Below are 22655 nucleotides of genomic sequence, written 5' to 3' on the forward strand. Positions count from 1 at the left end.
GCTGGAGAAAAATGATTGCTCCAGTTAAATGAGGTAGAGGAATTTAAACTCAATGCTTTCGAGAATGCAAAAATATACAAAGAGAAAGCGAAAAGATGGCATGATAAGAAATTGTCATCCAGAGTCTTTGAGCCGGGGCAGAAAGTTCTGCTATTTAATTCTAGGCTCAAATTATTCCCTGGGAAATTAAAATCCCGGTGGAGAGGTCCATATGTAATTACAAGTGTATCACCATATGGATACGTAGAGCTTCAGGATAATGACTCTAACAAAAAGTTCATTGTTAATGGACAGAGAATTAAACATTATCTTGAAAATAACTTCGAGCAAGAATGCTCAAAACTGAGACTTGATTAGAGCTCAGTGGTAGTCCAGCTAAAGACAATAAAGAAGCGCTTGCTGGGAGGCAACCCAGCCATTTACAAAGTTTATTTACTAATTAAATAAATTTCTTTTTTTTACAGGTATGAGTCCAAGTATCTTCAAAGGGTAAAAATAGCAATTGATTGAATTCACAGAGTTACAGGAAAATTTGGAAGCTCACTGGCGTGAAAAAGCCAGTAAGAAACATTTTGGGCGTTGAACGCCCAAAAGAAGCACCCACTGGGCGTTCAACGCCAGTAAGGGTAGCCATCTGGGCGTTAAACGCCAGAAAGGAGCATCTTCTGGGCGTTGAACGCCAGAAAGGAGCACCTTCTGGGCGTTCAACGCCAGATTGTTAGCATCCTGGACGTTCAGAAAAACGCCCAGTGACAAAGAACTTCCTGGCGTTCAACGCCAAAAAGAAGCATCAGCTGGGCGTTGAACGCCCAGGAGAAGCAGCATTTGGGCGTTAAACGCCCAAAACATGCATCATTTGGGCGTTTAACGCCAGGATGGTGGGAGGAGGTAAAATTCGTTTTTCTTTATAATTTTTCAAAATTTTTATGTTTCAATTCATGATTTCTTGCATAAACATGTTTCAAATTGTCATCCCTCAAATCAAATTAGTTTTCTAAAAATCCTAATTTCTAAAATCCCTTTTTCAAAAGTATCAAATATATCTTAATTCATAAACACAAATCTTTTTTCAATCCAAATCTTTTTCAAATCTTTTTCAACTCATCATATCTTCTGGATTTCGAAATTGCCTCTCCCTCTATTCCTCTCCTTTTCTTTCTTTTGCTTGAGGACAAGCAAACCTCTAAGTTTGGTGTGAGTTGCCATGATCACTAAGCTAAAACTCATCAAGATCATGGAACCTAAGGGAACAGGAAGAGCAAGGATGTGAACTGAAGGAACTAAAGCGTCAGAAGCTATTCCTTGAAGGACCAAGCACCCCACAGACTAGAGGAACATCCACTTCCCAAAAATCAGGTTGTTAAGTTCTAACTTTAAGCTTTAACTCTGTGATAGTATTTTTATAGAAATTTACCTTAGAAGTTATATAGGAGTAGTAGTAATTAGTATCTCTATTTTGATTTTATCTCCAATTAAGCTATAATTTATTTTTCTCATCATTTTCAAACATGAATAAATTAGTAGATTCTTAGAATAAAGAGGCAATATTTTTTTCGAGTTTTTAACAAGGAAAATTCTAATTATTTATATGTGGTGGCAATACTTTTTGTCTTCTGAATGAATGCCTGAACAGTGCATATTTTTTATATTGAATTTTATGAATGTTAAAATTGTTGGCTCCTGAAAGAATGATGAACAAGAGAAATGTTATTGATGATCTGAAAAATCATGAAATTGATTCTTGAAGCAAGAAAAAGCAGTGAAAAACAAGCTTGTGAAAAAAAAATTTACAAGGAATCATTGGATAAAGAAAAAAAGAAAAAGCCAATAGCCCTTAAAACCAAAAGGCAAGGGTAAAAAGGATCCAAGGCTTTGAGCATCAATGGATAGGAGGGCCCAAGGAAATAAATCCAGGCCTAAGCGGCTAAATCAAGCTGTCCCTAACCATGTGCTTGTGGCATGCAGGTCCAAGTGAAAAGCTTGAGACTGAGTGGTTAAAGTCGTGATCTAAAGCAAAAGAGTGTGCTTAAGAACTCTGGACACCTCTAACTGGGGACTCTAGCAAAGCTGAGTCACAATCTGAAAAGGTTCACCCAATTATGTGTCTGTGGCATTTATGTATCCGGTGGTAATACTGGAAAACAAAGTGCTTAGGGCCACGGCCAAGACTCATAAAGTAGCTGTGTTCAAGAATCAACATACTAAACTAGGAGAATCAATAATACTATCTGAATTCTGAGTTCCTATGGATGCCAACCATTCTGAATTTCAAAGGATAAAGTGAGATGCCAAAACTGTTCAGAAGCAAAAAGCTACTAGTCCCGCTCATCTAATTAGAATCTGATCTTCACTTGAAACTCTGAGATATTATTGTTTCTTAATTTCTTTTCATCCTATTTTATTTATCTAGTTTCTTTGAGGACAAGCAACAGTTTAAGTTTGGTGTTGTGATGAGCGGATATTTTATACGCTTTTTGGGGGGTAATTTCATGTAGATTTTAGCATGTTTTAATTGGTTTTTAGTAGAATATTATTAGTTTTTAGGCAAAAATCATATTTCTAGACTTTACTATGAGTTTGTGTGTTTTTCTGTGATTTCAGGTATTTTTTGGCTGAAATTGAGGGAGCTGAGCAAAAATCTGAGTTAGGCTGAAAAAGGACTGCTGATGCTGTTGGATCCTGACCTCCCTGCATTCGAAATGGATTTTCTGGAGCTAATGAAGTCCAATTGGCGCGCTCTCAACGGCGTTGGAAAGTAGACATCCAGGGCTTTCCAGCAATATATAATAGTCCATACTTTGCGCGAAGATAGACGACGTAACTTGGCGTTGAACGCCAAGTACATGCTGTTGTCTGGAGTTAAACGCCAGAAAAACGTCATGATCCGGAGTTGAACGCCCAAAACACGTTATAACTTGGAGTTCAACTCCAAGAAAGGCCTCAACTCGTGGATAGCTTTAGTCTCAGCCCCAGCACACACCAAGTGGGCCCCAGAAGTAGATTTCTGCACCAATTATCTTAGTTTACTCACATTTTGTAAACCTAGGTTACTAGTTTACTATTTAAACAACCTTTAGAGACTTATCTTGTACCTCATGACATTTTCAGATCTGAATTACATACTTTTTGATGGCATGAGTCTTTAAACTCCATTGTTGGGGTGAGGAGCTCTGCGGCGTCTTGATGATTTAATACAATTCCTTTGTTTTTCATTCAAACACGCTTGTTCTTATCTAAGATGTTTATTCGCGCTTAATTATGGAGAAGGTGATGATCCGTGACACTCATCACCTTCCTCAATCCATGAACGTGTGCCTGACAACCACCTCCGTTCTACATCAGATTGAATGAATATCTCTTAGATTCCTTAATCAGAATCTTCGTGGTATAAGCCGGATTGATGGCGGCATTCATGAGGATCCGGAAAGTCTAAACCTTGTCTGTGGTATTCCGAGTAGGATTCTGGGATTGAATGACTGTGACAAGCTTCAAACTCCTGAAGGCTGGGCGTTAGTGACAAATGCAAAAGAATCAATGGATTCTATTCCAACCTGATTGAGAACCGACAGATGATTAGCCGTGCTGTGACAGAGCATAGGAACGTTTTCACTGAGAGGATGGGAAGTAGCCATTGACAACGGTGACACCCTACATAGAGCTTGTCATGGAAGGGACCTTGCGTGTGGAAAAAGGATTTCAAGGGAAAGTTGAGATTCAGAGGACAAAGCATCTCCAAAACTCCAACATATTCTCCATTAATAAAGTAACAATTTCCTTATTCCAAATACTTTGACTTCTTATCATTAAATCTAATTAATCTTATTGGCATCCTGACTAGGATTAATAAAATAAACATAGATTGCTTCAAACCAATAATCTCCGTGGGATCGACCCTTACTCACGTAAGGTATTACTTGGACGACCCAGTGCACTTGCTGGTTAGTTGTGCGAAGCTGTGTTAAATAGTCCATTAATATTGGCCACACAAATTCGTGCACCATTAGTCTAGATGAATTTTAGCAGCAATCAAATCATTAGAAATCCTACACGTGATAAAGAAATAAAGGAAAATATTTTTTAGATCTTGTTGCAAATCATACTGGAAGGACTTTATGTCCTAGATCATGTTCAGGGATGGGATAAAGACAAAAGCAATGTATTGTAGTGGGATTGATCCTGAGTGTAACTTTCACATCTTTAATCTCACGATCGCCATGTAGTGGCCCAAATATAATTAAATTAAAGTATGACGGCAATTTTATTTTATTATTATTATAAAATCTTATTACTAAAATATAGACACAACAGAACTAATCATATCTCAACAGTACTATATGCATTTTTTTCCTCAATCAGTGACAGTGTGTCATATTGTTTCTCTCATTATGTAGAATCATTCGCTTGGAAGACCATCACATATGGATGAGTTTTTGAGCACACTCATACTCACAAATAGGATAGGACTCAATGGGTTGATGAACACTCCCGAAAGACAAAGGTAACTTACCTTTAATAATTGTAACTATTTTGTTATCTAATTGTTATGCCTTATTAATACTTATAGTAGTTTATCAATCATTTCTCCTCATTGTAGGATATATTTCAAGAGCGTATGTTTCAGGCTGAGCAAGAGCAGCAGGCTGCTATAGAGGCTGGTGTAACTGATCCACCGCCTGTCTCTGAGGAAAGCATATGGATTGAGACAGTAGGTGGAAAACGAAGAGGTAGGGATATGGCATGGGTGAGGTAAGGGAGTCTTCCATGGTGCGGCCTCGAGTTGATGGGGCAACCACGACCACCAGTGCTGATGTTTTGGATCTTAGAGAACGAATCATAATACTCAATAGGGAAGTTGAACAACATGCCACTAAATATAGAGAGCTTGAAGACCGCTACCAAAGGGAGAAAAGAGAGTGGCAACAGATGGTTGAATCCTTGTGTGAGGATCTCAACACTAGTAACTCACAGATGGATCAGTTTAGTCATCAATTGAGCAGCTTGACTGAGTATGTGAGGGCCATGGGTCCTAGTAGTTCTGGATCACGTGTTCCCCCACCTCTTCCTTTTACTTTTCCAAGCTCTCAGAAAAGCCCCAGGTAGAAAACTCCCACCTATTCTGCAGCGACCAGGACAACCATAGAGTTCTCAAAGGGAGGATGATTCTGACAATTTTGATGACTCGGATGATTATTTAGACGAGTACGAGTAGGTTATTTAATACTTTACTTTGAATATTTTGTATTATTAGTAGATTGCAATTTAAACGAATATAAGTTTAAGTTTAGTTTTTTATCTTGTCTTGAGTCTTTATGTTAGAGGGTTATTTATTATTTTGATAAGTTTGTAAACTCATTATCTAATATTTAGTATAAATTTTATTTTTAAATTTGTCTTGTTATCTAATATTTTGTTTAAAATTTATTTTTATATTTAAAAGCTTATTTGTATTAACGATTTACTATTTTTCAAATAGAAAAAAAATTAAAACATATAACTATTAAAATCGATGGCAAAGTTGTCGCTTTTAAAAGTTAAAATAGACAAATCTAAATAATTAAATCGACGGCAACGGTGTCGATTTTATTCAAGCACATATCGACGGGCTGACGTCGATTTTATTAAACAAATTATAGACAAAAATGTTGTTGTTTTTATTGAGTTAAATATCGACACAAAAGCTATCGATTTTATTGAATCAATTATCGACAAAGAGGACGCTGATTTTAAATAATAATATCGACGGCAATGTTGTCGATTTTATAAGAATGTAAAATTCTCACACCCATATTACAGACAGAACAGACGTCAATTTTATTAAATTATTATCGACGGCCACGAAAGCCGTCGATTTCATTAGCAGTTTGAAAAATCGACAAGCTTTATAGCGACCAACTACGCCGTCTATTTTGTCGTCGAATTTCAATATTATCGACGGCTAAGCCGTCGATTTGGCCGTTGATTTTAACGACATTTCTTGTAGTGTAATAGGATTTAATAAATAATCAAATATTTTGAGTTGTGTTAGTATTTTTGTGTTTACCAAAATTTTAGGCTAAAAAACAAGCAAGAAATGAAGTTTTTCTACAAACAACAAGAACAACAAAGCCTTGTCCCACTAAGTGGGGTTGGCTACATGAATCAAATGATGCCATTGTGCTCTGTCATGTATCATGTCTACAGAGAGACCGTTTACATGTAGATCTCATTTGACCACATCATGGATGGTCTTCTTAGGTCTTCCTCTGTCTTTCGCCCCTTGTCCATCTTCCATCTCATCCACCCTCCTGACTGGATGTTCTATCAGTCTTCTTCTCACATGTCCAAACCACCTGAGACGTGATTCAACCATCTTTTCCACAATGGGTTCTACTCTAACTCTCTCCTTTATATCTTCATTCCTTATTTTATCCAATCGCGTATAACCACTCATCCATCTCAACATCTTTATCTCTGCCACACTCAGCTTATGGTCGTGCTCCCCTTTAGCCGCCCAACACTCCGTACCATAAAGCATAGCCGGTCTTATAGCGGTGTGATAGAATTTACCTTTAAGTTTTAAAGGCACTTTTTTGTCGCATATAAAACCAGATGCACTCCACCATTTTAACCAACCTGCTTGGATCCTATGATTTACATCCTGTTCAATCTCTCCGTTACCCTGTATGATGCACCCAAGATATTTAAAACTTTTAACTTTTCGTAGGATATTTTCTCCAATCTTCACCTCTATATTTGTAACACCCTACCATACAGAGTCTTATGTTTAAGTCATAATTCAGAGATGGCAAGGTATTACGACCTCTAAAAAAAATTTAGTATGTATAGTAGTATGAATGATCGTTTATAACTAGGAGCCTTTATAGAAAAAGGGGTAAAAAAAATCACAACTCGAAAGCGCAACACTCTGATCAATAACGTAACGAACAAGGATAAACCAACGCGAGATTATATATATATACAAAGGAGTATCAAAAATAGGAATATCAAGACTCAAAATCCGGCTGCGAAGATAACCGGTCCGAGCATAGCAATATATACATATGATAAAATAAGAAAAACCCCAAAGGAAACCCAAAGGGACACAAACACATAAAACCTATTCTCCAAAATCTCCCATAAGAGGAGTCATCACAGTTTGTATTATTTAATGGAGATAAAAGTATCTAAGCAAAACATATAACCCAAAACATAGTTCTGATAACAATGGATCTTCGCAAATCTAGAAGTCTCCAGCATGCCTCAGCGGGAAACCTCACGTCCTGCATCTGAAAACCACAAAATCCGCATGGGTGAGAACCAGAGGTCCCCAGCATAGTAACAGCCTCCACATATATAATACATAATAATAGAGGAAAGCCAAAGGTAATCCTAGAACTTCCTCCAGATAATTCAAAGCTTATAAACAAGCTAAACCATAAAAGGGCATATGACTACAGATTCTTCAGTCTAACTAATACTTCCCTTTCCAATTCCTTCACACCTCCCAACCACCAGCAGGAGTATAATGTAGCAAACACAGTTATATCAAGCAAGAAATATACAATTAGGAACAAGTAAGGCATTTAGACAATTAGCAAGTAATATGCAGTCAAATAGGCAATCTCAAACAATTCATATAGTATGCATATGATGAATGCCTGTCCCTAGTGGCTGATGATATCATCTGTCGATTATAGAGCCAACCCGACAAGTCCTAGTAGCTAACCATTGGACTGTCCCTCTGTCACGCATCCCCAACTCGAGTTATACTCATCATAAGCTTGATCATAATCATGATCTATATCCATCACCTTCACTGGTGAATATTTACGGGGGCGAGCTCATCCGGGTCTTTCACAGTGCCCGGCCACACTTATGACATAGGGTCAAAAGAGCTTCGAGTCTCAACCTGGAGCACGTGGTGGCTAGCCACTGCTTCCTCCCAGGGAAACTCTCATCTCCAACAGTGGAAGTGCAACATTCACAATTTATTCAACAGCCTATATGCATTTATACATAGCCATAATCATGGCTCCGCCGTAACACGGCAATAATCTAGCCATCCGGCTCATGGTTAAATCCATAACCAGCCAATCGGCATCACGGTTAAATCCATAACCAGCCATCTCATTAACAAATACGGCCTTTCGGCCCATGGCATAACAAGCACTTCCACCAACATCCTCTGCCTCTCACATAATCATCTTTGATCCTCATTGCTCATTCATTTTTCCCTTGCTTTACTCGCAAGTTACCACATCCCCTAGCTCCTTTTCTAATAGCTAGGCATATCAACATGATTTAAGACATAAGTGGTGAGATTGGAGGCTTAGAAGTATGAGATTTGGCTTTTAAAACTCAAAAATCAACTTTGGGATGAAAACAGGGCCACGCGTACGTGCACTCCACGCGCACGCGCGGATGGCCACAAAAACTCATCGGCGCGTAGGCGCCCTTCACGCGAACGCGCACATTCAAAAATTAGTCAACGGTGCGCACGCGTCAACCACGCGTACGCGTGGGTACTCTTGTGCCCCAGGCACAAAACTGCCACAACTCTGGCACAACTCTCTGGAAAATAGCTGGGCATTGGGTGCAGCCCATCGGCGCGCCCACGCACACCACGCGCACGCGTGGATGGCCCTTTCTGGAAGAACGGCGCGTACGCGCCAAGTGCGCCTACGCGCGGGGAATCATTCTGCTAAAAATTTTCTAAGTTAAAAACTGCAGAATTCGCAGATTCAACCCCCAATCTTCCGATGGACATAACTTCCTCGTTTTAAATAGTTTTTCACTCGTTTTTCGAACGGCATAGACATCCCGAATCCAATTTCATTTCTAAACAGATTTGGCACAAAACAGAGATCCGTAGTCCAAGTTATGTCCTGTCAAAGTATGCCCAAAAATCAAGGTTTTTATAAAAACCACAACGTGCCATTTTCAAAACAAGCCATTTTCAACTCTTTTCAAAATCAATCAATACATGCCAATTTCATCCCTTTTCTTTGAAATAAATCAAAATATATCAAATTCAACACCAAGCCTCCTCAACTCACACATAGACAATTACCACAATTTACAAAATCAGTATCCCATCATTCTAGCCCACTTCACCCAAGTGGCTCAAACCCAAACACATTGACATATCATATACTCTTCCTCATGTCAATTTTTAACAATACCAATTCCAATTAACCATCGTTATACATAATCAATATCATATTCACCATCAACATGGTTCAACCCACAATTCAACCATAACCAATCATCAAGCATATATCACAACATGCATATTTTTCATACATCATACTATTAAGGCATCAATAATCATCATCACATATATGACCACATCATATATCTCAACCATTCAACAACACCAACAATTCAATGCCTATCTTAGGGTCTCTAGCCTAAGTATTTCCTACCACATTACATATTAGATACGGGAAACCGAAACCATACCTTAGCCGATTTCCCAAGCTCAACCGGAGCACTTCTAAATCACTTATCCACAAGCTCTCAAGGCCTCAACACCTCCAAGAACAGATTTTTCACCACCAAAGCCCTTTTCAAGCTTTTTAATATCACCAATCAAGCTTCAACATCCACATATACACAACCTAAGCCACAACCATCATACCCATACACAACATCTCAAAACCCAAACATCATAGAACCACAAAATACACTAGGGTTGAGAATCTTACCACACCCAAGGTCCAAGGAGACAAGATTAACCTTCTCCTTCAAGAGAGTTGGGTCCTATAACATCAAAGAGCCCAAAATCTCAACATTTTTGCTCATAAAACTCGAAAACAAGGCTGGAATTTCGAAGCAAAAAACGTGGCTTAACTCAAAATTAATTGTATGGGTTTTGTAGAGCTCTCCGTAGTGAACGCATGGCCGCAAACGGTGCGGCAATCGGAGCTCTAGATCAAAAGTTATGGTGGTTTGAAGATCAATTGAGAGAAAGAACTTGAGAGAGTGTTCTTCCCTCTTGTGCCTCCAATTTCAGCATGTGAGTGTGTTTAGTGAGGAGAGAGAATGCTGAAAACTAGGGTTTTGGTTTAGTTATGTTTGGCCAAGGACCCACTTTGGGTCCGGTTGGCCCGGTTTGGCCTGTTCGGTCCAATCTTGGTCCGAATTCTATAAAATTGGTACCGAAATTCTCGTCTCAATCTCCTCTATCATAATAAGCCATAAAAATCACATTTTAGGCTTTCTAGAATAAATTCTCATTTATGGGTTACTTAGCCGTTAAGTAACCGGGTTTTACAATATTAGGGTTTTCCCTTCTCAAACTGAACTTACATTCCATATATTCCATCTTGCTATGGCTTATGTGCAGACCATACACTTCTAGAGCTTCTCTTTGTAACTCCAACTTCTTATTTAGGTCTTCCCTTGACTCTCCCATAAGGACGATATCATCGGCAAAAAGCATGAACCATGGCACAAGCTCTTGGATGTGTACTTCCAAGAGTAATGTGAAAAGGTATGGACTTAAGGATGATCCCTAGTGTAATCCTATACCAATAGATAATCCGTCTGTCACACCACCTTGAGTCTTCACACTAGTTGTGGCCCCATCATACATGTCTTTAATTGCACAAATATATGCGATCCTTACTCTCCTCTTTTCTAAAACCTTCCATAAGATCTCCCTTGATACTCTATCATATGCTTTTTTCAAATCAATAAACACCATATGTAGATCCTTTTTATTACTATGATACCTCTCCATCATCCTTCTTAATAGGTATATCACTTCAGTATTAGATCTGCCTGGCATAAATCCAAATTAGCTCTCTATTACTTGTGTCTCTTTTCTCAACCTCCGTTCTATCACCCTTTCCCATAACTTCATGGTATGACTCATAAGTTTGATCCCTCTATAGTTTCTACAACTTTGTATATCCCCCTTATTCTTGTAGATAGGTACCAAGGTGCTCTTTCTTCCCTCATCAGGCATCTTCTTTGACCTTAAAATATTATTAAAAAGCTTGGTTAACCAGTTCATGCCTTTTTCTCCAAAACCCTTCCAAACCTCAATCAGGATATTATCAAGTCCTACTACCCTGCCATTTTTCATCTGCTTTAGAGCCTCTTTTACCTCGAAGTCTCGGATCCTTTGATAGTAGTCAAAGTTTTGATCTTCTTCCCTTGTGCATAACCGACCAAGGCTCGGAAGAGTCTTCTGTCCCTCATTAAATAACTCGTAGAAGTAGCTCTTCCACTTTTCATTAATCTTCTCCTCTTAAGCCAACACCTCTCCATCCTTATCCTTGATGCATTTAACCTGATCCAAATCTCTCGTTCTTCTTTCACGGATCTTTACAATTCTATATATACCTTTTTCTCCTTCTTTTGTGCCCAAAGACTGGTAGAAACCTTCATATGCTCTTGTTCTTGCTTCACTTGCAACCACTTTTGTCTCTTTCTTATCTGCCTTATATTTTTCCCAATTATCTGCGTTGCAGCATAAAGACCACTCTTTAAAGCACTCCCTTTTTATCTTTATCTTATCTTGTACACTCGCATTCCACCACCAGGACTCCTTGTCTCTTGGTCCTATTCCTTTAGATTCACTAAAGCTTTCTTTTGTTGTTCTTCTAATAACTTCTGCCATCTCCCTCCACATCTCTTCCGCGCTTCCATTCCCATCCCACTTTGCCTCTTCTCCTACCCGTCTTAGGAAGATTCTTTGTTCTTCACCTTTCATCTGTCACCACCTCGTCCTTGGGTTCTTCGTATGAGGTTTTTTCCTCAACTTTTTCTCAACACAAAAAACCATGACGAGCACCCTATGTTGTGTTGTCAAACTCTCTCCCGGGATAATTTTACAATTAATGCAAAATTTTTGGTCGACTCTCCTCAACAAGAAGAAGCCAATTTGAGAGCCTGTCATGCCACTCTTATAGGTTATAAGATGTTCGTCTCTCTTTTTAAAACATGTATTTGCGATGAGAAGATCAAAGGTTGAGGAAAAGTTCAAAATAGTTTTACCCTCGGCATTGATCACCCCGAAACCATGGCCTCCGTGAATACTCCCATATCCAGTCACTTCTCTCCCAACATGGCCATTTAAATCTCCTCCTAAGAAAATCTTATCTCCCAAAGGTATGTCTTGAACCAAACTCTCTAGATCCTCCCAAAACCTTATCTTGTGTTGTTTGTTCGAACCTACTTGCAGTGCATAGGTGCTAATCACATGGAAAGCACTTCCCTCCACCACAAGTTTGATAGAGATTATCCGATCTCCCACCCTCTTAACATCCACTACGTCCTTCTTCCACGGCTTATTCACAATTATTCCAACTCCATTCCTATTCTTCACCTTTCTTGTATACCAAAGTTTGAAACCAGAAGTATCTAACTCCCTAGCCTTCGCACTAACGCATTTTGTTTCTTGTAGGCACATAATGTTAATCTTTCTTCTTATCATGGTGTCCATCACCTCCATGAGTTTTCCTGTTAGAGTGCCTATGTTCCATGTCCCAAATCTTAACCTTCTGTCGCTCCGACCTTTACCTTTTACTTTGTGAACTAGCTTATTTATCCTCGTCCGTTCATGAAAACGCGAGAACCCTTGCTCATTGAACACTACATTCGGGCACCGATGCAGTGGTTCTTGCTCATTTGACATCGTACTCGAGCCATACAACGCGTTGCTTCTGAGCAATGACCTAGTTTTAGCGCAATAATGTCTTTGATTCATGTCATGGTGTTCGACTATATTTTTATGTTAGTTGTCGAAGACCTAACACAACCCTCCTCCTTTATTCGGGCTTGTAACCGGCTATGTACCGCTAGTGTAACATAGGCGGAGTTAGAAATGAAGCTTTTCTACCAAAAAAAAAACACAAAGATAGTAAAAATGTGGCCTAAAGAATTACAAGTGTGTTTATCATGGTATTATTTGAATGATTCGATATACTTACTAATATTCGTGAGTTTTAATTTTTGCTCGTCAAATTTTTTGTGCTGTTGCTGGGAATTAATTGAAATTGACAACATAACGTCCGACTAAATCCTAACATAGATCTTGTCTACTTTCTTTTCTTTTATTTTTAATTCTTTCTTTTTTTTCTTTTCTTTTCTTTTCTTCGACATTCTTTCTATTTTCTTTTATCTCTCTTATTTTTCTTCTCTTATTCACATTTTTCTTTTCCTTTTTATGTTCATTTTTTTATTTTATTTTTTTATTTTGTTTAAACCCTCTTTTCTTCTTTAATGTTCTTTATTCCATATGGCATGTTTGATCTTTTTTGTTTGTGTGTACAAAAAATGATGGAGTTAGATATTGTGAAAAAAGTTTTAGCAAACAATGAATATATGATGCAACAACTTTTCTTCCTCACGAAACAAGTGGAACAAACGTAGTATAAACACTTGGATACTCCTCCAATTACTCATCCTTCCCTGAATCGAGAGATTATCCAATTTCTGATTGGGAGAATCAAAGATAAGAATATTTAACATGTCAAACAAGCAAATAAATTTTAATGTTGAATATCAAATCCTTCAAGAACCTTCATCTCTTGAACTTGCTGTGGAATGACTGCTCAATAAATCCAAATTTCACGCAAGAAGCAAGAACACACCTCAAAAATAAAAAAATCTCCATTAGAAACTTAGAGATGCAAATAGAGCATGTTGCCAAGCTCCTAATGGAAACACAAAATCCTTCGAAAGAATTTGAGGCAATTCATGTATAGGGCTGAAATCTCAGCATATCTGAAGAAACCAGTGAGTGATTTGGTTAAACCATTAAGCCAAGAAGTGCTCAATAAAATGGCTAACTAATTTGTCCCAACAAACCAAGGAAGAAAATACTTATTCAATAGAGGAGATATTCTCAAAAAATCTGAAAGAAATAAGTCCAACATGTGCGTGCACAAAATCTAACAAGAAGAAAATTCTAAACTCGTAGTGCAAACACAAAAAAGACTTAATCCAACAAAAGAAGTTGTTCACAAAGAGGTAATCGAATTGTGAGAAGAAATTTAATCGCTGAGTATCTTTTTCTTTTCTTTAAAGTCTTTTCTTATAATTAATTGAAAAAAAAAGTTCTTATCTTTTTTGTTCTAAATAAGTATTCTATATACGCATTCGTGTTCTTGTTCTTTTTCAAAATGTTTTTCAATTTTTTTTAAATTCTATTTTATGTTCATTAATTTAAACTTAGTAAAATATTTTTTTTAACAAAATAATCACATGGATCCTCTTTAAAATGATTTTAAACTATTTTTTTAATTTTTATTTTCTTTTCTTAATTTTTAAACGTAAAAAAAAAAAGGGAACATCCATTTTTTAATTAAAAAAATCAGTTTTTACTAAAGATTTCTACCCATGTTTTCTTTTTTTTTCTTTGTTTTGTATCAAAATTTGTTTTTTTTATTTGTTCTTCCACTGATACTTGCATTCATCTTATCCATTTTCTTTTCATGCATGTATACTTTTATCCATGATTTATACTCGTTATTCTGTCAATTTTTAAGTTTAATGTAAATATCTAAGTTTGGTATAAATCTTTAAGTTTAGTGTTAGTAACACCATATATCATAAAAGACCTGGCACAAGAAGTAGTGGTGATAACTAAATAGACTTGGATAATATTCGAATAAGGTGAATTCTTTATAATGCTGATTAGTTAATTCTTTCTCTTTTGTTTTTGTTATGCTTTTAGTTTTTCTTAGTTTGTTTCTTTCATTTTGTTTTCTTCTCTGTTTATTTTTTTTCTTCACATGCATTGCATATTCTATTTTTTATTTTCTTATTTTATCTTCCTCTTTTCTAAAAACTTAAAATTTGAATACTTGTTCCTCTAGTAACTAATTTTAATCGAGAATATCTTTATTAGAAGATTGAATAAATAATTTAAAAACAAACAGTGGAGATGTTTAAGTATATGTGGTACCATTTGAAGAAATTTGAAATATTTGAATCTTGTGAAAACGTAAGAAGAAATATTCAAAAATAGAAATTTAAAAAAAGTATTATAAGTATTTGACTATCCATTCCTTGAAGCAGTTTGAAAAAAGAAGCATGGAAAGATCAAAGAAATAAAAAGTTCTAAGGCTCAGAGCACCAATGATTAGGGTCCAGTTATGTGCCTATGATATTTCTATTTTAAGTATAGACTTGGGCTGGTAAATCTGAGTAGTGCTTTATCACCTAATAAGTTAGGCCAACTAGACCGAAATTATCAATTGAAAGCCTGCTTAAAGAGTTGTCTTAAAACAAAACATTAAGAAGTCCAAAGAGGATCTGTGTATCGATGTCTGGGACAAAACCTAGTTATGTGCTTGTGGTGTGATTGAGTCAAGGAGATGCCTGGATAATTAGATTCGAGGAGTGCTTTGTCACCCGGTAACTTAGGCCAACTGCCCTGGAATTATCGATTGAAAGTCCGTTACGAGCTGTCTTGTGACAAAGCACTAGGAGTCAAAAGCCGTAAAAGATCTTTCTCATAATCCCAGTAAGAAGTAAACTGCATAAAAGTCATATAAATTTTAAAGAATTCTCATAATATAATTCGAATTTTAGTTTTGAAAATTCCTAAAACCTAAGTATGCATGATTCATGAAGGATAAGAGAAGTCAAATGTAACCACAAGGATTATCATAAATTTCACTTTTTGTTTTCAATCTTAAAAAAATTTTAATTCTTTTTCATTAAATTAAACTCCGTTTATCTTTTTTTTACTTGAGGACAAGCAAATTTTTAAGTTTAGTGTTGTGATGACATATCATCTTAAGCAATTTTTAAAGTATTTTTTATTTTTTTTTAAGTTTTAATCAAATTTCTTATGTTTTCTAATAAAATTTAATAAAGAATCAAATATTTAGAGTTATGTTAGTGTTTTTGTATTTACAGGAGTTTTCGGCTCAAAACCAAACAAGAAAGAAAGCTTTTCCAAAAAGAAAATACCAAGACAGCAAAAGTGTAACCTAAGGAATCAGAAGCATGCCCCAAAGGAACCCATGAAGCCACGCCTGGTGGACAAAGTAACACGCCTAGCGGAAGACCATGCCCGGCGGCCTGTCCCTGCGCCCAGCGGCCAAAGCTTTACACTCGGCGGAATGATGATCTTGGAAGTGAATTTTGGGCTCTTTTGCCCAACTTTCTCTAATACAAGCCCAACTTTAAGCTAACTATAACTCTCAAAAAGTAATAATTAAGGCCCAAGCTTAAACTCAGAAGCACTGACATTGAGAAAAACAATCCCAATACCTCAACTAGTGGTGTTGATTGATAATGTGGAATCTCATCTTCTCTTTGTTCTGGCGGCTTTGTAATTTCTATTTTTGATTATTTCTTGTTCTGCTTCTTAGCTTTAGCCTATATGCACAGCTAAGTTTAAAATTTAGACTTAATATGTTCATAATGTTTCAAATGCAATATTATACACAAGTAGCACTTACAACATGATCAATTGCTTCACTCTCTATTGGTTCACCGTTTGTCACATTTGGATTAACTCCATTGGGCCGTGGAGCATTGCTAGTGGGAGGCACATCCTGATGTTGTAAACAGACAAAATAGAGACAATTAAACTCTAGTTGACTTTTTGTGCAGACTAGATCCCTAAAGATATTGATAGGGTACTCTTAAACCCACAAACACTATAAACTTAGGTCTACATAGTACTTGCTACTCAACTTGTTGGACATGTTGCCGCTGCCCTGATGGATTGTCAGTAGCCTCAGTTGTTCTTCACTTCTTTCTCTTTTGTTGCCAAACCCTTAAGTATTTCCACTTAGTCTTTGTAAATGACCAAGTCTCTATCCAACTTAGAAAACCTGTTAACCTCGCCATTCATGTAGTTGAGAACACCATCCTCATTTCCTTTAAACCAACCTCCATGGTAAAACACAGGCACAATTTCATAAGACATTTGTAGTAAGCTAACAGTAAATTAAACTAAACTTTAACAACTCAAAACCAATTTTTAATTACCTCACTCAACATTGATCAGAAATCGCTAATTGATTTTCATTACTTAATTTCTTTAATCAACCATAAAATAGAAAATATTTGTCGCCTTAGCTACTAGACAAGCCATTAATTCCACTAACTTCGAGTTGCATGCAAGGTGTTACAAAGTAGGACCATCTAGCAGAACCACACTCACAGGACCACAACAAAACCAAACATAAAAAAATGCTAGAAAACCAAGCAAAGAGCCTACCTCGTAATCCTCGAACAAGACGTCATGCTATGTCATGATGACGTCAGCTCTTCACCGTCACTACACCGTCACATTGTTCGTCTTTCATCATGGTGTCTCTCACTGGAGAATTTCTGGTGTGAAATAGGATTTTTCTTAAGATTCTTCTGTAATTGTTAGTGTTAATAAGGGAGATGAATGGGAAGAGGTTGCTTATATGATATTGCTGTTGTGGATTGCAACGTTTTGGCCTCATCAAAACACCAATGTTTTGCTTACGGTATAAGGAGCCGATCTGTCCAAATGGATTATCCTATAACATGTAGCAGCATAACCTTACATGTAGTCTTTACCTCTTATTAATGGAAATTTTGACGGAAAGGCTATGATATCTAACAAAAGTGATGGATAGAGGTCGCAATGACATTATACCTTTTTTTAGGGGGTGAAAAAGGGCTTTGCGAAATCGTCAGGGGCTAGGGTGAGGTTTTACTCGATTAGAAAACTAACGTAGCAAAGGTGAATAACTTCAATATTTCCTACATGTTTCTTGCATAATATTTACTTTTTGGCCCTCTTTATTATCAAAGATTTGCACCTATTTCTTTTGACTTTTTCTTGCTCTGCTATGCATTCCCCCGTTGATTGCATTTACAATTCATAGCTATATATATATTCTTGCTTTGATTTACTTTTATAAAATGGGTTTGAAAATTGAACGTTCTTATTAATATATCCCAAATCATTGATATCTTTCTAATAAAGACTCTACATTCCCACACTACAACAAAACAGCATTTTGACGACGGTTTTTTTTAATGCTTGGTGATGGTTTTAACTATCACTAAATGGTTTTGCGATGGCTTAAAAAAGCGTCACAGATTTGACCGTCGCCAGCTGGCATAGTGACGGTTTTGGACCACCGTTGGTAAGAAGTGTCGCTAAATTGTTTGTGACGGTTTTTAAAGTATAAAATTGTCACTAATTTATAACACTTGTAAAAGTATTTTTTATACTTTATTTTGCGACGTTTTGAACCGTCACTAAGTTACTAGTTCTTATGACAATTTTTAGGCATATTTAGTGACTATTTAAACCGTCACAATATTTTTAGTGACATTTTTTTGATTTAAAACCGTTACTAAGTTATTTATTCCTGTGACATTTTTTTCCTGTATTTAGTGACTGTTTTAAACTGTCATAATCTCTCCAACATCAAAATTTCTATTATCAAAAGTTAAATTCTCCATAAATGACTATTTTTCAACAAATCCAAATTCAATCCCCCAAGTTTTACAAAAATAGCAACAATGTATTTCAAAAGTTGAATTCTACAAGTTTTAATTACATAGTAATAATCCATATATAAATTCAAAAAATTCCTACTTAATCCAAACTTGTAAACCTAACAATTCAATCATAAAACTTCTTTAAACGTTGGATGGCCTATGTTGTTGAGGTTCATGACTGGCAGAAGAATATGGTCTTGTATGTGTCGGTGATTCAAAATCTGCAACCTACAATTGAAAATAAAAAATATATATTTTAGGAAATATTTTAGAAGGATACTTAACAAATCAACAATTGTTATACAAGAGGCTATGATTTCAAATTAAACTACAATCATTTTAGAAGTTGTTGATGATGAAAATTAAGTACGCAAGTCTATAAAATTAAGTATAACATATGTCTTTATCTTACCTCGATAGGAAAACCGGGTGGCAATTGACCCTTTTGATGATTCACAAGAAAATTCTGTTCCTGTAGCAATTGTACTTGTAACTTCAAGTTTTGATATTCAGTTCTTGATGGTCCACTAGTTGTAGTAGATTGCATAGACTCTCTTGAGCGGGATAAGGATCCAATCATTTGAGATGGACGAACACCAAATCCCATACCTCTAACAGCTTGAATTCTCTTTGCCGAATACTTTAACATATGCTTCATTTTCAGAAGCACCCTCACTAATTTCCTTTTGTAAGTCTTCCTGAAGTGATTCATAGACAAATAATAATGTTACATATGCAATATTAGTCCAATAGAATTTATCAATCATTTTTCAAAGAAGTACTACGAGTTTATTAAGTAACAGGAGTACTACTATTTTAAAGAACAAAATCAAGCATTCAAGCCTGAAGATAAAGCGCTTTACTTTAATTTAATTACTACTTCATATTACTATTCTTGCAATACTTTATATCTAGAAAAGCACTATTTATCTCTGAATGCATAAAAATAATAATGTAGTGGTTATCCCTGTCAACTATAGCTATTACTTGACTCTAGGCACCTGAAATGACATGTTGTCAAAATTTCCACTGTCACTAAAAGACAATATGTGAGTTATAGCACTGCAATTCAATTCCTATTTTGCGCAACACTTCCTAGCCCACACCATTTCTGGATATGTTTGGTAGGGTTAGTTTCAACCTTAATTGTCTAAAGTGGATACATAAAAATTTCAGTAGCAACAATGCTATATAATGTTCTTTCTTTGCATGGACTAAATTCCGAACCACAATGTTGAACATATCAATCAAATTCAACCAAACTAGTCTATAAACTCAACATACACACAAAAATAATCCGAATCCAAAATAAATGATAATAATAATCTCCCTCTCTTCCATCTATACCATTAATCATTATACATAACTACTGACCCCAAGATAAACCCAAGTTTAGAAAAGTTAACAAAAGTGAAACCAATATTAATTAGTTCCTTTGATTAAGGACATATGCAGCAAGTAATTAAACCCCACCGCCACCCCCACTCTATCTAACTATGTTCATATCATTGTGGGAATAAATATAGATTAGAATTTTATCTTACATTCTTTTGTTGTGCTTCCCCATTGACAAATGTTTCATCTTTTTTCTTGTGAGTGATAGAAAACATTTCTCCTCTACTAAATTGTCGTCCAGTTTTAACTTCCTAACATTATTATAAGATTGGTCAAATTAAAATATAAATAACAAAAAGTTAATAAAACAAAAATACTAAGAAAGTAAACAAATGTACAAGTTCATGGCGTTTCCTAGCAAGTGTTTTTGAGCCAAGAGTGTGAGGAATTTTTAATTGTTGCCGATTTGTAGCATTCTTTGCACACAATTTCTACACATTAACAAGCATAAAAGTTAATGGATCTTAAACACAAATAAAAACTAACAAATAACAAATGTGTTTACCTGAGTTTTTGGACTCAATCTATATTCCAAAAATGCAGCCCAATGGTCTTTGGGAATTCCAATTGGATTCAAATTAACATTTGCATCCCAACCAAGTTCCGATTTATAATGCTCATTGAATAGCTTGCATCTATTATTCTTCCACTTATTTTCAAGATTTGACAATATATACCTTTTGTGTTCATCATCATTAACAACAAATATTTTCTTCAAAAAAAAACATAAATATATTGTTAGTATACAAAACTTAAGGTAAACCGTGTTTTCAAAAATATTTTTTAAAACAAAAATATAATAAAAAATAGCATACCTTAATAGTATTTTCAAAAACAGCATCTTTGTATTGTAGTGGAACCTTATGCCAAGTTTTGTACATTATAGAAAAATTATTAAAATTACTTGCAATGAGCCCCAAAACACCTCCCAAGAGTCCACCGGATTCTCCAATTGGCTGACCACTTCCATTCCATTCTATAAGAACTCGTTTCCTACTATGATGAAGGGAAAATGCATATTTTACTTTAAGATGCATACTCTTTTCAACCCCTTGTTCATCTAAAAAGAAAATAAAAAGAGCTATTATTTAAGACAGCTAGTAATTGAAAACAGATTATTTGAACTAGTAAATTAATAAAAAAAAATAACATACCTACAACAATAACAAACCATGTGGTGTTCCACTTCTTTCTAGAAATAGCAACTCCATTTACCTCTTCATTATTAAGAAAATCAGCATCTGATAGGCTATGACTATGAACTTCATTTTGAATGGATGAACTTTGAGCTATATGTTCTTGTTGACTCGTGCCTTTAGAAGATGTTGACCTAGAATGACTTGGAAGATGTCTTTTTTCTCGTGCCAAGATAACTTCAAAGTAAAAGAATTAGAAACCCAATTAAAGGAATTAGAAACTTCACAATATTTTTATCATAGTATGCTAAAAGAGGATATAGTTATCATTTTCATCATTTGAGAGATAAACATTTTCTTTAGCATATACAACATTCGGTTCAATACGTTCATCTTCTTCCTTTCAAATTGTACAAGCCTTCTCCTTTTAATACCTGCAATAATATAAAAAAAAAAAGAAAAAACAATATTAGGGGATGACTTTTAACTTGTTTGATGTATTGTACTCTTATTTTCGTGGATGTTCCTCGCTTTAATCTTCTCCAACAATTGGAACTGAACTTCTTTTCAGTCATCAAGTTATGTTAAACTGATTTTTATACGAGGTTATAGATTTCAATCCTCTTGAATAGTTTAATCAATATTCTTTTTAGAATAATTTTTCGGGATAAGAAATATTTTAAAACCTTTTTACATATATAATTATTCTGGAAAATAAATTGAATTAAATTATAAAAGCATAAAAGTTTAATTTTTTTCAAGTAAAATTTAATCTCTAAATATTTTCAGCTTGAGTGCTTGGTTAGCTATGATATATTTATAAGCTAGTGCTTGATCCAAAGACATGGGGAATAATAATTCATAAAATTAAATAGTGCACTATTTTTTTTATATACAATAATAGTGCTACTATTCATAATATTTCATATTTTTTATATATAATAATAGTGTCACTATGCAGTAATTGCATATGCACTCCACTCTTTCCATATCCATATATATAGAGTTACTTTACCCTAATTGTTACTAAAATATGAAATATATAGTTATGTTAAATTGATTTTGATCATTTGTATGAGGTTATAGATTTCAATTTTAAACTGATTTTTGTGTAAGAAAACGCAAAAACATTGTTACAATAATAAAAACGGCAAATCTCTTAGAATCATTTGAATGGATGAACTTTGAGCTATATGCTCTTGTTGACTCGTGCCTTTAGAAGATGTTGACCTAAAATGACTTGGAAGATGTCTTTTTTCTCGTGCCAACATAACTTCAAAGTAAAAAAATTAGAAACCTAATTAAAGGAATTAAAAACTTCACAATACTTTTATCATAGTATGCTAAAAGAGGAAATAGTTACCATTTTCATCATTTGAGAGATGAACATTTTCTCTAGCATATAAAACATTCGGTTCAATATGTTCATCTTCTTCCTCTTCAAATTGTACAAGCCTTCTCCTTTTAATACCTGCAATAATATAAAAAAATAAGAAAAAACAATATTAGGGGATGACACTTTAAGAATTGGATAAAATTGAAAATTGAGATATGATCATTTCCTCTTGCATTAGGGGATGACACTAGTCTAGCATTTTCAACATCTTTGAGGGATTTTTTAGGACTTTGATAGTTCTTTATTAGCCTTCTTCTCTTCATACCTGTAAAAACATAAAAGAAATA

At 35.3% G+C, this 22655-nt stretch overlaps 1 protein-coding gene across 2 annotated transcripts; it reads right to left on the reverse strand.

Moving 5' to 3' along the window:
• Window positions 1-18443: 18443 nt before the first annotated feature.
• On the reverse strand, window positions 18444-22448 carry LOC112743869 (uncharacterized). Of its 2 annotated transcripts, XM_025793323.3 has the most exons (8): window positions 22336-22448; window positions 20991-21406; window positions 20652-20896; window positions 20342-20548; window positions 20175-20267; window positions 19986-20087; window positions 18854-19139; window positions 18444-18669 (listed from the first exon to the last, which is right to left on the reverse strand). In XM_025793323.3, exons 3-7 carry the CDS (start codon window positions 20871-20873, stop codon window positions 19053-19055), a joined length of 711 nt encoding a protein of 236 aa, XP_025649108.1. In that variant the 5' UTR covers window positions 20874-20896; window positions 20991-21406; window positions 22336-22448; the 3' UTR covers window positions 18444-18669; window positions 18854-19052. The 2 variants fall into 2 exon arrangements, with proteins under 2 accessions (XP_025649108.1, XP_072073551.1); XM_072217450.1 differs by lacking the exon at window positions 19986-20087.
• Window positions 22449-22655: the final 207 nt, after the last annotated feature.

The sequence above is a fragment of the Arachis hypogaea genome, chromosome 2 (genome assembly GCF_003086295.3).
Source record: "Arachis hypogaea cultivar Tifrunner chromosome 2, arahy.Tifrunner.gnm2.J5K5, whole genome shotgun sequence".
Lineage (NCBI taxonomy): Eukaryota > Viridiplantae > Streptophyta > Magnoliopsida > Fabales > Fabaceae > Arachis > Arachis hypogaea.

Bases quoted from the DNA above. Each gene is read 5' to 3' on its own strand.
- LOC112743869 (XM_025793323.3), bottom strand. From the start codon at position 20,873: ATGCATCTTAAAGTAAAATATGCATTTTCCCTTCATCATAGTAGGAAA. The intron at 20,088-20,174 runs GTACATTTGTTT...TAATAATGTTAG, and splicing joins CTAGGAAACGCCATGAACTT to GAAGTTAAAACTGGACGACA. The intron at 19,140-19,985 runs GTAAGATAAAAT...GAATCACTTCAG, and splicing joins GGGAAGCACAACAAAAGAAT to GAAGACTTACAAAAGGAAAT.